The sequence below is a fragment of the Mus caroli genome, chromosome 1 (genome assembly GCF_900094665.2).
Source record: "Mus caroli chromosome 1, CAROLI_EIJ_v1.1, whole genome shotgun sequence".
NCBI classification, from domain to species: Eukaryota; Metazoa; Chordata; class Mammalia; order Rodentia; family Muridae; genus Mus; species Mus caroli.
Window position 1 is genome coordinate 73,114,841 of NC_034570.1, and position 16,316 is coordinate 73,131,156.

Here is a 16,316-nt window from a genome sequence, read left to right on the forward strand (position 1 = left end):
CTACTTCCTACAGCAGTAGAAGGCTGAAGTAAGGGTTTTGAAACGGCTGTTGTTTTTTTGTTTTGTTTTGTTTTTTTCTTTCTTAATATTATGTTCTTCAAATGGAGAAATGGCCTCTTTTAATTTTTTTTTTTTTTTTTTTTTTATTTGGGACCCTTTTTTTTTTTTTTTTTTTTTTTTTTACTTTATACAAAATACAAAAATGCCAATCCAAAGAGTACAGACCAGTAGTGACAGGCATGCGGCTTGACAGCAAATGGTGTCCAGCGAGACGTTAGTTTTCCAACTTTATTTTAGTGAACACATGCAGTATATAAAACAACGAGAGCAACAGCAACAGAAACAACACACGAAGAGGCTACGGCTTTTGCTAGCTCCATCCCTTGCCACCCTCAAGCCTTTGGGTGGAAGTGACAGGAAAAAGAATTAAAAAGGCAAATGATATTGTTTTCCATAAAAACATAAAAACTACTATAAAATGTCCTTTTTTTTTTTTTTAACCTCTCCTGCCACACTGATTAATCCTCTCCTGGAAAGTCACACATATAAACAGGAATGAAACAAAGATGTTGAACTTGACAGACAGCAAATACTCGAGAGGGTTGTTAACCTAGATAACTGATCAGTAGTTTAAAGAAATCTAGACATCGTGAAACCCGCCTGTTCATCCTTCAGTACAGCATCCCAGGCATCCAGCCCTTTCTTCTGACACAGCCCCGACCAGAAACACTTGCGTCACTTAACTGCTGCTATGAACCAGTTTCAAAAAAGAAAGCAGTGTATAAAAATATTTAACAGAACTATGAAAGATGTGGGGAGGGAGTCTCTCTTCAGAGCCAAGTCATCTTGGCTTTGCGTGGCTTTCCTTTGTCTGTCCTTCAGGGCTTGTTCACCTGGCCCAGGAACAAGATGGCACCTAGAGGGTTAAAGAGAAATAATGTCTGACATCATAAAATGAATCTGTGGTGCGAGATGGAGAGTGCTGCATGCTGGGGAGAGAAGGAGCCATGACTATCCTGTTGCTCAGCTGTGCCATTCCATAGAACTTTCTCCAAAGGCAGGAATAGTCTCCACCTTCACTGCGCAAGCGATGCCACAAGAACTACTCAAATGAGGAGCTGAGTTGAGGACAGTCTGACTAAGACGTTGACATTTTAATTATGTGTCATTTTAATAGAGTTTAGGTTAAGTAGCCACAAGTGGTTAGAAGCTTCAGTGTTGGACTGATCAGGTCTGATACATAATGAAGACATATCAAACATGAGATAAAAGAATAAGAAACTATACCTTCTGATTAAAATAACAGCCAAAGAGAACACGCATCAGCACCCATAGTGCATGGATGTGAAGACAACCTTCCCATAAAGGCAGGTTTGTACTTCACAATTAAACACAAAGGGGAGAGCTGTTACTATCCTTATCTTACTTTAAAAAGATCTATTCTGGTTATGTATGTGTGTGCCTGTGTGAGTTTATGTGTGCTGAATGTATGTGGGTGCCTACAGAAGCCAGGGGGCATCAGATCACCTGGAACTAGAGTGACATGCAGTCGTAAGCTGCCTGACATGGGCACTAGGGACAGAACCCAGGGCCTCTGCAAGAGTGATAAGCACTCTTAACAGCGAAGCCATCTCTCCAGCCTACAATCCTGGTTTTTGTTTTTTTGTTTTTTTTGGTTTGTTTGTTTTTTTTTAAAAGTTATTTATCTTTTAAAAATATTATCATTTAATTAAGAAAAATTTTCATGTAATATTTTTTGATCAGTTATTTTTTAAAAGATGACTTTAGTGGGCTGATGAGATGACAAAGTTGGTGAAGTGTTTGCCATGGAAACATGAGGACCTGGGTTCCAGCCCAGCCCCCACAGAAATAGACAAATGTGGTGATGCTTACTGTCTATAGCTTATAATCTCTCAGAGACCAAAAGGGTTTCAGGGGCTGGCTAGCCAGACAGCCTAGCCTAATCTTCAAGTCCTACGTCCCTATCTCAAAAAATCCAGGATAGATGGCACTGAAGGAATGACAAACAAACCAAATTTGACCTCTGTCCTTCATATATGAATATATGTGCACATGCATCCATACAGCTGTCCCCACTTACTTACAACATACACCCCTACACACATAGCACATACTCCATACATACATATATACATACACACACACACACACACACACACACACACACACACACACACACACAGAGTAAAGATCATAGCCCAATTTAATATAAGAGCTGTGGAGCCAAGATCTTTCTAATGGACAATTCCTAAGGCATTAAATCTGAGTGACCCCACAGAAGTTGAAGAAACAGAGTTTGTTGTGATATTTTTAAAACTATGAAAAAAATTTCAATGGATGTCAAAATTTTCAAAGGGCATGCTGCACCTTTTCATGTAAAAAACTACCACCTTCTTCCAATTCTACAACCCGAACAATAGTTAAAAGGTCCCACCAAACTCTGCAACACAGAGTTCATTTTCCTGCCTCTTTAAAGTGTGTGTGTGGTGTGTGTAGGGGGGTTATAGTATTGGTAGTGTCTCCTATAGCGGACATGAAGAAAACAGATTAAGGGCCACACTGATGGGGTGCAACACTAGCTGCAATGGATGGACCTTTCTGCACACAAACCGCAGGCGATAAAACAGAAGAGCCACTCACCTGTGGGATTGTGTCGGATGGAAAACAGGAAAGGCCTGTCTACTATAAACCAGGGCGGTGATGACCTTGCAATTAGGATTGCAGCTATGGAAAGAAGAAGAAATTATGTGTTATCCAGTAAGTACCAGGGCAGTGATGACACCCAGAGGCTGGCGTCTGAGGGTACGTTTGCTTTGTCTTCTAAGCTGGCATGCTATAATGGTCTCAATGGTCACTATTTATTGGGATGGCCTTTTCAGTTACTGTCTCACATATTCCATAAAAGCCCCATCTTCACAATAAATGCTCTTAGCTTTCATAGATTTATGGGGAGTGAATGACAAACACACTACAGCTCTTGGGACAGAGACTGGCACCAAATGAGCACCCAGAGAATATTTGCTGTTATTATAAGCTATTTTTACTCACACCATCTGCTGTGCTGATAAAGCCTCTGGACCTCTTCAACCTACCCACATCCTTTCTGCATATCAAAGGCCAGCTCAGAATGCTTAACTGTCGGCTCTGTGTCTTCTCCTTTGGTACATCATTTAGATGCCCTTTGTGACAGCAACACAGACTGCTCATCTGCACCTGCTATATTACACCACCGCTCGCTTAACTCATTGGCTGCAGATATCTGACTTAGAAAACAACTTTTTGTTATTCTTGTAATATAGTGGGGATAAAACCCAGGACAATGTGACCACTAAGCAAGTCATTTGCTACCAAACTACACCCTCGCCTGAAAGAAAGGTTCTTTAGACATGTAAGTCTTAGATCTGCCTACTTTGACCAATGGCTGGCCCTGTTTAAAAAAGACCATGGTAAGGCTAAGGAAAGAGAGAAGGGTAGTATAACTACTAGTGTCTGGCACACTGGCTCAGTATTTTGAAAAGCATAAGTGATGTGGCTTGCTCTTAGAAAAGGAATACTGGGAAGTCATGCTGGGCAGACTGCTTTACCCAGAATCACAGTTAGAGAGCATGCAGTGTAGACTGGTGACACTCCTCCATTGAGGCGCTAGGCTCCTTATATGACTACACATGGAGACAGGCACCTCACAGAGTCTACTAAGGACACAGAAGGACCTAAAGGTGAGGCACCAACCCAACAGGCCTGATATCCTTATTACCATGGGGAGGGTCTCCAGGGACATGACAAAACCACATGAGCACACAAGTCTCATGAGCACACAAAGACCTCAAGAGAAGCCAACCCTGCTGCCACTCCAACCCCAGACTTCTGGCCTCAAGAGCTGTGGGAAAAATAAACATCTGTTGTTTAAGTTCTCTGGTCTCTGCCATCGTTAGGGGACCCTGAGCTGACTAATTCAGCGGCCGAAGCCTGCTGACACACAGCCCCGGATTTGGTCTAGCATTCTGCCGTAGTGGTCTTGAAATCCCTAGTAAAATTTAGAACAAGGGAGTCTACATTCCCATTCATACAGAGCTCCTCTACAAATCATGTCCTGACTGGAATGGTAGTTGGCAAGATGGACAAATCATTTTAACATGAGGCCGTCACCTAGAGAAGACAAAGGGTATTTTTTAAAAAAAAAAAAAGAAAACTAGTATTCCAGGTCCTTATGTTAAGTGCTATTTTAAAGCAACAGGGAAAAAAATAAGCATTTATTGTGGAGGTGATAGGTGCTAACTCTGTAGAATAAATGATAACTTTGTTGCATAACTAGAAATAGTCAACTGCCCAGCAGGATGTTCAGTGAAACTAGTCTATGAGTTTACAATCTCATAATCCAATCTTCTTATCTCAAAACATGAACGATTGATGGTATTGCTGGTGCTGGTAGAGACAAGCTTAGGTCTTCCTTCCTTATAATCTGCCAAGGGGAGAGATGCAGATGTTCTAATGATCAAAGAAGGCTGCCCAGCAATCCTGGTGCAGTCCTGTAGACGATGCTGATTCTTCACATTGTCCTGGGGAGACTGGAGCAGCTATGCTCCTGTACTTGCTGTTGCCTTTCAATCTAAAGATGAGCCTTTCTGGTTGGTAAAGTAGCCAGATGTGCTTTTTCCTGCTGAGAGCAGGGACCAACATGCAATGGTACTAGGGCTAGGTCTACACTACCAACCCCTGGTTTGATAAAGTTGTATTAGAAGACTGGGCGAGCCATATCTACTCAGTTGCATGCCTCTCTGGTTGCTTTCTTGCTGTATTTGCAGACTTGAGGTTTTGGGCTGAAGACAGTGAGGGCTGCATGGCTGAAATAACATGCTAGCTAGCTCTTTCCAGGGAAATGGTACCCCTTTCCTAGATGAAATTCCTACACTAACATGATTTATTTTTTCTCAGTGTTAAGTGTTCAAACCCATAGCCTTGTGTATGCTGGGCAAGTACTCACACCACTGAGCTACACCCCTGATATCAACATTGTCGTCATCATCACCATCATCATCAAACACTTTACCCATACTCATTGGTGTCTCCAAGGCACCTTCCTATCTCTTCCTCAACATCCTTCTCCTCTTCCTCCTCCCTCCTCCTCCTCCTCATCATCATCATTATCATCATCATGATGAACTACTTCATCAGTTCATACTCATTACTGTCTCCCAAGGGTCAGCTCTCAAGACTCCCTAGAGGTCTGCTGAGCTGCAGAGTGAACCTGGAGTGTGTCTGCTTTCCTATTGGCCGTGGCCTTGCCACGTGAGCCAGCACTTACTTGTTGCTGCCGAAGCTTTGGTTCCATCTTCACTGACTTCAATTTTTGCTTTTTGCAAGATGTGAGAGACATAAAGGCTCTCTGACCCTGTTCCCAGAAAACACAAAATCAGCACTTCTTTGATGAGCATGCCATCTAGAGTTATCAGGAGTAACCTCAAAGCCACGGCAAATTCCAGCTTATGAAAAGGGTCAGAAGTAACTCGATAGTCCTGCAGACTGAGGGTCGTGAGTGGCTGTCACTTGCAGTAGATTTCAATTTCTGCTAAATGATTTGCAATTGTTACTTCTGGGATGGATTCCCAGACCCTAAATGTTTTAGTGCCTCTAATCACTTCAACTCAGATAATTATTAATTTTATTTTAAAAATGAAAAGAACAAAGATCTATAAAGATGCCATTTTTTTTTCCAGAAGTAGAAAGACAATAATATAATCTAACTCGACTGTCTATCCCAGAGAGGGTTTCAGATGGGGAAACTGAGGCTCACAAGGTTAAGAAATCTGTCCCTAGTCCCACGGTTAGTTATGCGCCAGAAGTGCTGGCTTTCATAGCCACACTATCTGCCAGCACAGCAATATCAGGAGGGAACTCCTGGGAAGGGCCAGGCACAGAACTGTAGCTGTGTCTTGGGGATCCTCCAGTGGATTCAGTTCTCTCAGGTCCAAAAACAACTGCACAATTCCCAGGGCTGCTACTACCCAAAAGGACACCAACTCTTGTCAGCATGAGCATGACGGGATATGGGTCTGATAAAAAGAACAAAAGAACTTCTCTCTCTCTCTCTCTCTCTCTCTCTCTCTCTCTCTGCCACCTGATTTTGCATTGTCTGCACAAATAGCCAGCTCTAACATGGTTAGCTGAGACCAGGTGACTGTTTATGTGGCTCAGGTCACCTACCAGGTTAAAGAGAGCAGCTCAAGAAGATTCAGGGTGCTTGGTCCTCCTACTTAGTATCCAGACTATAACAGGAGATTTTTGAACAAGAAGTGCTTCTTTCTCAAAGTTTATTAGGCCAAGGATCCCATTAAAATAAAGGGTGTGATTCAGGGATCTGGATCCGAACCAAGATATGCATTCCTAAGAGGATTTTGAACAGGTTATGCTAATGTGCTGGGCTGGGGACCAAGAATGAAAAGAGCATGGGAAGATGGATCAGTGGAGCTTCAGTTCCATCAAAGGTGTGAGGGTGGGTTAGGGGTGAGGGGGCAGGTGCTTCTCCCACAGGAGATATTTAGATACTCTTGAGCACGCAACTGGGGTTGGTAATAAAACTACCTCTCTACCAGTCAAGGGTTAAAATACACACCAGAGTACTTTGCATGTCCAAGCTATAGCTCGTCATTGGAAATTGAGTTCTAAATGTAGACGTCAGAGACCTGACCCATTCAAACAATTCCAGGCCTAATGGCAAATACACAAAGAGGATGCTAGGTATGTGTTATGAATAGCTGCTTGGGTGAAGGACAGAATACATTTCTGGATACAAGGCAAGCCTACAGTAGTTGCTCTGTGGAAGTAAGCTAAATGTTTGAGAATTCAAAAATCTTAAAAGTTTTTTTTTTTTCCAAACCCAAGGGAAAATTTTATATTTAAAAAAAAAAAAAGAACAACGCAGTCCTAATTAAGAGGCAAACTCAGGGGTTACACAGGTCCTCAGCAGTAGAGCACTTGTCTAGAAAGCACACAGACGTGGGTTCAAGTCTCAGCATCAGGAAAGGAAAAAAAGCCAAGTGTTTGGGTAAACAGGTAATACAGTAGTCCTTATCCTGGTGGTCCCTCAGGCCTCAGATGAGATGCAGGAGGAAAGGACGAATGCTAACTGAGCCGTTGGCACTCAACAGCATCCTTTGGCAATGCATCAAACTAAAATTAGCACAGGTTTAGGGCAACATACTCCCGATTTTCCTATTTCTTTTTTTGAGCAAAGAAGGACTGTAACATTTTCTTAAAATTTACATTTTAAACTTGACATACTTGTTATTTTTGTAAAATTTGCCTTTGATGGCTCAAACATCTCAGTAATGCCAAGGGCTTTCAGTGGCTCCTTCAGATCTGTTTGTGCCACAGCTGTGAACCTACAGGAAAGCAGAAAATATAGGGGAGGATTAAAACATGCTGTAAATGATTTGAACATGACAAAATCAGGGCATAGTTTGAAACAGGCTCTTTAAGTAAGACCTTGTCGTCACTCTGAACTGCAGCCTGACTTCTAAACCTAACAGTTAAACGCCAGGTAAGTAGACAACACACCCTCTTCTTACTCACAATGAGCATGGCCATCCAGGTGTGACAAGAAGACCATACCAGAGATTTAGCTAAACATTGTTGAGTGGCTTTCTAGAAGAGTACATTTAACATTTAAGATGTCTTTATTTTTATCTTTTAGGTGTATAAGTATTTTTCCTATATGCATGTATGTGCCTGTACATCTGGCCCCAAGGAAGCCAGGAAAGGGCATCAGATCCCCTGGAACTGGAGTTATAGATGGTTGTGTGACACCATGTGGGAGTTAGAGACAGAATCCAGGTCCCTTGCAAGATCAGTGAGGACTCTTAACCATGGAGTCACTTCTTCACCCCCTCAGGAGGAGGACTTCTGATATTTGTAGATTACTACACATCTACATTTGTAGATTATTACATTGACTATTCAAGACTTAAAAGTTATTAGGATTCTCTGTTTCCACTAAGGTGTGGATAGAAACTCTGGATTGTGGGAAAGCTGGTAATGATGAAAAGTTCACAGAAAGGAGACAGATTTCCCCCCCTCCACACACACACTGGAGAGAGGAGGTGTTCTTTGAACTGTTAGAAATGATGATGCACACAGGATTGGGTTTGCTTTTACCCTAGTCTCCAGTCATAACATCAGAAATTCCATCTATAATTTACTTGAGGGGTATAAAAGGAAAGCTGCCTTAAATACTGATGGAATACAGTCTCATGGGCCTTGCTTGGCCTTTAACAGCTTCTAGCAGGTACCTGAAGGATCAGTGAAGTTTGTTGTCTCCTTCGACTACTGTGTTCTAATCCATACCATATGAAGATATGTATGTATTTTTCAATTCTCCAATGGAAAGAGATATGTCAGAAGTTGTCACAGAGTCATGAAGACTTTGCACTCATGGGGGTTCTAAGGCCAGGGCTGCCCGCTCTCCTTTAGTATCCTTGTTGTCTCACCACAAACAGGCACTGCAGGTTCTCAGAGAAAGTATTCAGAAAACACAGCCTGGTTTTCTCTAAAGCACATTTTCCATAAGACCATCTTAGCACCCCGTTTCTAGTATACAATCTGATAGCTATCCCCTGAGAAGAACATCCTTTCTTTTTAAGGAAAGGGGCACTCACTTGGGCAGGACCAGCTGCATCCTCTTGGGTACCATGGTGTTCATCCAGCTATCAATGGTCTTGGTAGTGATGTGAGGGATGATGGCAGACAGTGGGGTGGAGCTCTCTGTTGGCAGGGCGATCAGCATGCTGATGCTCTCACCATGGTAGGGCAGCTCAATGAAGTTGTACCATAAGCCATTCGGGGTGCTAGTAGACCCTAAAGAAACCAGAGGCAGATCTAGTTTATGCCTAATGACTTCTGAGGGGGGAGGGGCGTGGCTGGCGGTCACCAAGGAAGCTGTAGGAGAGAGACAGTAATTCAGCCTGCAAAACTCCCTTTGCTACAAATAGCTCCCTCAGAAGGACAAAGATAAGGACAATGACTTCTTTCTTCCCTGGTGCAGAATTCTCTGTCTTCAGTCTAGACAGAACGCCTCTGGGCACCGCTAAGCTCACTTTCATTCTGCTGAGTTGAATGTAAGTAGACTATTAGACTGTTCGGTACTCGCCGCACAGTGCTTCCTAAGAAGTTAACCTTTATACGGGCAAAAGAATAAATTAAAGCTACTTTTGAGTTTGCTTTGTTTTGTTTTGTTTTTTACATTCTACTTTATTTTAGAAAATACATGGCCTTGTATTTAAGGTATACAATATGACAGTTAAGGCAGGACACGGCAAAAGCATTTCTACGGTAGAGCCAACTAGCACACCCATCATTCCTCATAGTTTCCGGTTTTTAAATAAAAAAAAAAAGGAGGGAGCTAAGTGAGTAGCCCAGTTTCTTCTCTCTTTCCCAATTACAGATGCACTATGACCAGCTACCTCAAACCACTGCCACCACCAATTATAGGTATAATAGACTATATCCTCAAACCACGAGCCAAAACTAAACCCTTCCTGCCTTTAGCTGCCTTTGTCAGAAATTTTCTTATAGCAACAAGAAAAGGAACTCACACAGCAACAGAGAACAGCCAGAGACAGCAACTGTGCAGTATGACCGAGCAGTCAAAAAGTCCTTGTTGGCATTCTAAATCGATGGGACAATTTCTCAAGCATGTGTTAAGCACTAAACCTTTAAAGATGAGCTCCGTGAGCTTGAGGAGGTGCCATGGTCTCCCCATGCCATCCGTCTACACAGATGGAAATATCAGAATATTAAAGTATGGACCACGAGGTTGCTGAGATGATCAAATGAAAAAAAAATTATAGATGCAGTAGTAACTAGGGTACCCATGGGCCCTTTTCTTCCCCTATATGAAGTACAACAAAGAGAGAAAAGAGGCAACAAGTTCTTAGTATTTTCACTGTTTTTTTCTTGGTGGCTGGCCTTGTTTGTTTGTTTTTGAGGCAATGTTTCGCTGTATAACAGCCCTGGCTATGCTCTGTAGACCAGGTTGGCCTCGAATGCACAGAAATCTCCCCGCCTCTGCTTCCTGAGTTCTGGGATTAAGAGTGTACACCACTACAAGCTGGAGAATTTTGAACAGGCCACACCTCCAGAGAAGAAGAAAGGAGATCAAAGAAAGAAAGAAGCCAGCAAGAGACAGAAAGTGAGCAAGCCCTGTTCTGTCATAAGCACTTTTAGCTATAAAACACCGTCAGCTGAAGGCACTAGAAGAGCTGCCGCCATCATCTTCCAGGGACAGCTGGGATCTCTTCTCCCCAAGCAGAGATTGCACTGAGTTGTAGGACAGCCAAGGAGCCCAGTGCCATCGGACTCAGCTCTGAATTGCTGTGAGCTCACACCAGTCTGGATTCCAGGCCGGGACTACCCAAGAAGCAAAATGAATATACTTCGTCTTTACTTTTAGCCTGAGTGATAAAACGGTCTCAGTAGAAACTGAAAACTCAATGAGAAAGTGGGAAAATACCCCCCACTTCCTAATGAGCCCTTTAATCCTCGAAGAAGACATCAAGTCTCTGGCTCTAATGGGGCTAATTTTTAGAAACTGTGAAATGCAGGAAGTAGTTATTAAATTATTGCTCTGGGGCAGAAAAGGAAGACCTGGAGAGAGCAATTGCTGCAGAAGTGTGTATAATTCAGCTAAGGAGGATTGAAGCTGTGAGTGATGCGAGTATGAGTATGAGCTGGAGTGGGTGGGAGCTGGGGCGGTAAGCAGGCTCACACCCAGCCTTGACTGGATACACCATTACTGACCAGTAGAACCAGCACAGTTAACTATTCTGTGTAGTCACACATTCACTGGACTTTGACCTTTTTCTACCTCTTCATTGGACCCCAGGACTGGGTGACCACTGTCAGCAGGTAGGCTACATCTGCCCATATCCATGCTGAGCTTGTCATCTTGAGAAGTTGGGAGATGGATGGAAACCTGTGCTCTCTCTTCCATCCCAGGGACTACAGTACAGCTTCCCCTGCCCCCCATAGCCTTTTACAGAGGGCCAATATGAGATTGAGAGCACAGGTTTAAATTGAAGAACCCAGATTCAAAGCCAATCTGAATAGCTCCTTCAGTCAATGACGTTAGTAAAACTCTGCATGACAGTACACACATGCACGCGCGCATACACACACACACACACACACACACACACACACACACTCAGCCCAAGTCGGCACATAGCACCGACTTTCATACTGATGGGAGCAGCTTTGTGGTCACTGACCCATTTCTGAAACACAGTCTTGCTGGAGATTCCAGGCTGACCCCAAGTACGAGATCCTTCTGTCTCAGCTAGATGTGGGGATGACAAAGCACAGGACATGAGGTGTTTAGGTGCCTTACGTCTTGAAGGACTGGTTGGTTACTCCTCAGAGTGTAGACACAGCTGACTTACCATGGGAAACCACCCTGCAGCAGAGGGTGTGACATCTCCCTGTTAGGACAAGTCACACAGGAAAGGGTATTTGGAGCCAGGGCATGGGCCTCTGGCTGTCCCATAGATATTTCTTTTCAAGCGTCATATCCTAAGCTGTCTAAAACCTGACATCTGCAACAAAGTGCACTGTGCTCTTCTGGGAGGAGGATCTCTGTGGTGTGTAACACATGAAGCTGCCTCCTCACTCAGGAAAGGAACAAGGAAGCTTTCTCTCTTAGATGAAAGATATAATTAGTCAAGAGTCAAGTATGAAAAATGTGGATACTTTTCCTAGAAGATCCATTAGGCCTAAGAGCTTTTATTCTAGAAAGGTCCTTGTCATTCTTTGATCCCTATGGTAAGTCCTACAAGGAAGGACATAACTGAACTCACTGAAAAGCTACTAATGCTTCATGGTTTGTAAAGTCAAGGAGAACAGTTTAAATACTTCCTATGAGGAAAGCATTATAAATGGTTGTCCCTGTAATGACCTTTAGCTACCAGTGGGTTTCCTCATCCTACTTGAATAGAAAGTGAAAAATGTATTTGGAAACAACAAACAGATCCTCTTGAGTATGGTTGTCTACATCACAGACTGGAGTCCAAAGCAGGCCTGGAGACAGCTTATGGGGAAGAAACAAGGCCCAAGAACTGGGTGAGCCAACAGAAGTGCTCTATTGGGAGATCTTGCAGGCAAGAACAGAATACAACTAGTCTTGGGAACTACAACTTAGTAGACAGCCAAAGGGGATGTACTATAGGTGGATGAATATGAGCTGAAAACAGAGAAAGAAGGAAACTGGTCGACAGTGGAATCATCCCAGTTGGTACAGTGCCTGTGACAGAAGTATGAGGGTCTGAGTTCAATTCCCAGTACCCATAGAAAAGTCCAGATAGGGTGCCAAGCTTGCAATTCCAGTTCTAGGGAAGCAGAAAGAGGTGGGTCCTGGAAACTCAGTGACCACTCAACTTAGCTGACAGTGAGTATCAGGTTCCGTGAGAGACCCTGCCTCAAAAAATAAATTGAAGAGTGAGTGATTGAGGAATATACCCAATGGGGACTTCTGGCTTCCAGACACACCCTCGGACACAGGTGCACCTGCATAATATGAGATGTGTACACACACACACACACACACACACACACACACACACACACACACAGAGCAATATGATTATTTGTTGTGTCCCCCCCTCCCCGGGATAAGGTCTCTATAGTATAAATTCAAGCATTTATGCTGAACATTTTTAATAACTTTGATCAGCAATTCCCATTTAAGCAAATTTCCTGTAGGAATAATGATAAAAGCCTTCACAAATGTATGCAAAAGAAAAACTCAGTGATTATTTATTAGAGGAAAGAAGCAACTGACTAGCCAGAAAATATTATGTAAGTTTATACCATGAAATAATGTGCAGCTAAAAATCAGTCTTGTAAATCCTAACAAATTACTGAAAAAATATTCCATGATACAGTAGCTAATGAACCAGATAGATTACGGAATAAACACTGCAGCGTAATCCTGTGAATGCAAAAAGGCTTCAAAATACATTTCACATATTCATAGAAAAGGTAAAAACTATGTGCCTAGCACTTAATAGAGGCTTTTCCCCTAGGAAGTGAGGCTATTGGAACCATTTTCTTCCCACTTTATACATGTGGCAGCTGGCTTTGCAGCAAGCGAGCCTGAAATGCTCTTTCACTAAATAGCACTTCAAAGCTCTTTCTAAATAAATAATAATAATTAAAAAGGGTCTCTTCTTGAAGGTCTCTCTTAAGAGGCACAAGTCAGAAGTATTTCTCTCCCTCTTAATTTTCTTTCATGTTGCCAGGCGGGTCTCCTCAGAGACACCAATGACATCTTGGGAGAGAAGAAAAGTCAGATTCTCTCTGAACCGCAGTGTTTCAGCAAGGGGGCCAAGACTTGGCAGAGGCCCAGAAAACACCCAACAGAAGGCCCTGTGAGTCATGTGGGTTCTGCCCACAGCAGCCTCTTGAGTCCCGGCTGGTAGTGTTGGCAGAAGATAAGTATATATGGGCAGAAAGGACCAACAGGCTAAGGGGTCTGCAGTCATAAAAATAAATGCCTGATTGAGCCACTGAAGCCTGCTGGACCCTCCTCACAGGCCTATGCATATAAGCTGATCTTATTCTGATAAGCTGCTGTGGTGGCAACCTGTGGATCTAGGGGATGTATGACAGTCTCACATCCCACAGCCCAGAAGGAAGCCAGACTCCAAGCTGGAATTCCAGCTAGACCCAATGACAGACACAGATAGGAGGGCAAGAAGGATGAGCCCAGGCTGCCCACTGTACTGACTTGTAATGACAAGAGGCAAGAAGAACACTTACATAGTCTATCCTGAGCTCTCTACAGCAGTCACAGTGGGCCTGAAGCAGTCATGCCATCAGGCTGGGTCATCTAAGCACATCTTAATGAAGACATTCTATAAGGCACAGGAAGAACATGGGGAAACTGCTACAGATAGGTTATAAATGGTGGTCACCACTCCCAGCTTTGTGGGGTGGGTGACCTAGAGGGAAAGAGCCCCTGATTGCATGCTCAGGCTGGGAAGGAGCTGAGACCCAGAAGATTTAGAAAGCTGCAGCCTTGGTGTCATTGAGGGCAGAGACTGGGAAGTTAAAGCCACAGCCTTCTCTCCTCTCTCTTTAGTCACCTGCTGTTTCTATACTGGCCACTCCCATAGGAAGCCAGGGACAAAGGGAGCACCATCAGGAAGACTCAGCTGCAGACCCTGAGGTGAAGGAGGTAGGAAAGGAGAGGGAATAAGGGAAGGGAGATAGAGACACTCATTCTCACATTCTCCTCTCCCCTCCCGACCTCCCTCCCTCCTTGTCTGTGTGTCTCCTTTCTCCCTCCTCTCTCTATCTGAACTGATAAAATAGATTTATATCAAGGATGCCATTTGGTAGTAGTCTTTGTCTAGCCTGCCCAAGGTCCTGGGTTCAATCGTTCACATCTGTGAACAGCTGTATGTTCTTGGACAAATTGGTTCTGAACTTTGTATATGCCCTTAACTGTTTCTCTTTGAGAATAGATTATATAGTCAAGAAGAGCATACTATATTCCTATAAAAATTTTCATGTCTGAGTCTCCCAGAGGAATATCTAAAGAAGCATCGTATTTTAATCTCTTGTTTTGAATTGTAGGCCCACTGTATAGATTTTATTTTAAAATAAAGCATTTCTGCCTGGCTATGTACTAGGATGCTGTCAGAATCCCAAGGTGTTCTCCAGCAGCCCAGCCCAGCAGGGAGGGCTCAGTGTGACTTGCAGTGACTTTCAGGCAAAAGGAGCTACTTCCTATGCTCAGGTATTTGGGATAAACTTCCTGTGGCGTTTAAGTACACGATATTTTTCAATGAACACTTATCGAATAGTACATTTGGAAAATGTGCTCCCAGAAGACTGCTGGCTGACAAGATAGAAAGTGTTCTGATAATACACTCAGGAGCCATGACTTAACTTCTACCACAGGGAGCCAGCGCCATGGTCACCTGGATGTAAGGGTGATTGAATATGCAAAAGGACATATTTAGGGGCTGGAGAGATGATGGCCCAGTGGTTCAGCCCAGTGCTCTGCCCTTGTAGAGGATGAGAATTCAGATACTCCAGCTCCAGGGTATCAGATACCCTGGCCACTGTGGGCATCTGTATATAGGCATACACAGAATTAAAAGACAATTTTTTTTTTTTAAAGAAAGATACAGAGAAATGAAAGGGACTATTTGGGACCCAGGCGCCAGGATAGACTGGAGAATTGAAAGCTGACATATAGACAGGAAAGAGGAAACGTAAAAGTCATGGTTATCTGTGCTATGGAAAGAATGTTATCTATAGGAGACTCTTTCTCTATCTATAAGGTTGATGATACACGCTCACTGAAAAGAAAATTAAGGGGCTGGAGAGAAGGGATGAAAGCTTGCTGTGTAAGCAAGAGGACTTAAATTCCAATCTCCAGAAACCACATAAAAACTGGGAGACAGGAAGATCGTTGCAGCATTTTGGCTGTTAGCACCAGTGAGAGATCCTCTCTCCAAAGAAAGAATGTTAAAGGCTACAGAGTAGGACTCAATGTCCTCCTCTGGCATCCACAGGATGCACACCTGTACATGCACACCTGTACACACATACACACATACACACACACACACCCCCCACTCACACTGACATGCATACATCCATACACAGGACATTTCCATTTTAAATACGGAAATCCTACCACTGTGAGCATTTTACTGAGCCATTCCCCAAGACATAACTGTATAGACAAATGCACAGAAAGAATTTTTGTAAGCATGGTTCATCTGCATCTGCTGTTTTATAACCTGCCTTCGGAAATCAGATACACAATGCATAATCTTCCGATTTATGTAGCTCTGAATCTAATTACCTCCTGCATCCCAGAGCACAGTCATGTCTCAGGATCTACAGCGTTTAGCATGCTAAAACCCCTCACATTCAGTGTGGTCTTTCCATGTAGCCTATATCAATCCAACTGAATATTTTAAATCATCTGTACTCATAATACTTCATGCAATGTGGATTGCCACACCATTATTCTGTTTAAGGACAATGACAAGGGAAAAGATATCTGTCTGTGTATGTTTGATATACAGCCAACTTTTTTTTTTATATATATATTTTCCATCTGAGGTAGGTTAAATCTGATGATACAGAACCCAGGGCTCTGAATGTAGCTTTGTATCAGGCTTCTATTTATTTGCCAGTGTGTGACTATTTTCGAGCAGTCAGCTCTCTGGAGTGTGGCTGCTGGGAAATGATATAGAGAAAGTCCTTCAGATAACAGGTCCCCACCA

At 43.1% G+C, this 16,316-nt stretch overlaps 1 protein-coding gene across 1 annotated transcript in view; it reads right to left on the reverse strand.

Annotated features, from left to right (window-relative positions):
* Positions 1-274: 274 nt before the first annotated feature.
* The window catches only part of Serpine2 (serpin family E member 2), a 62,810-nt gene continuing 46,768 nt past the window's right edge, over positions 275-16,316 (reverse strand). The window contains exons 5-9 of the mRNA XM_021172390.2: positions 8,673-8,871; positions 7,300-7,400; positions 5,324-5,410; positions 2,662-2,745; positions 275-916 (exon numbers count right to left, since the gene is read on the reverse strand). Of these exons, the coding sequence (XP_021028049.1) occupies positions 879-916; positions 2,662-2,745; positions 5,324-5,410; positions 7,300-7,400; positions 8,673-8,871 (509 nt within the window). The 3' untranslated portion in view covers positions 275-878. The remainder of the gene's footprint in view (positions 917-2,661; positions 2,746-5,323; positions 5,411-7,299; positions 7,401-8,672; positions 8,872-16,316) is intronic.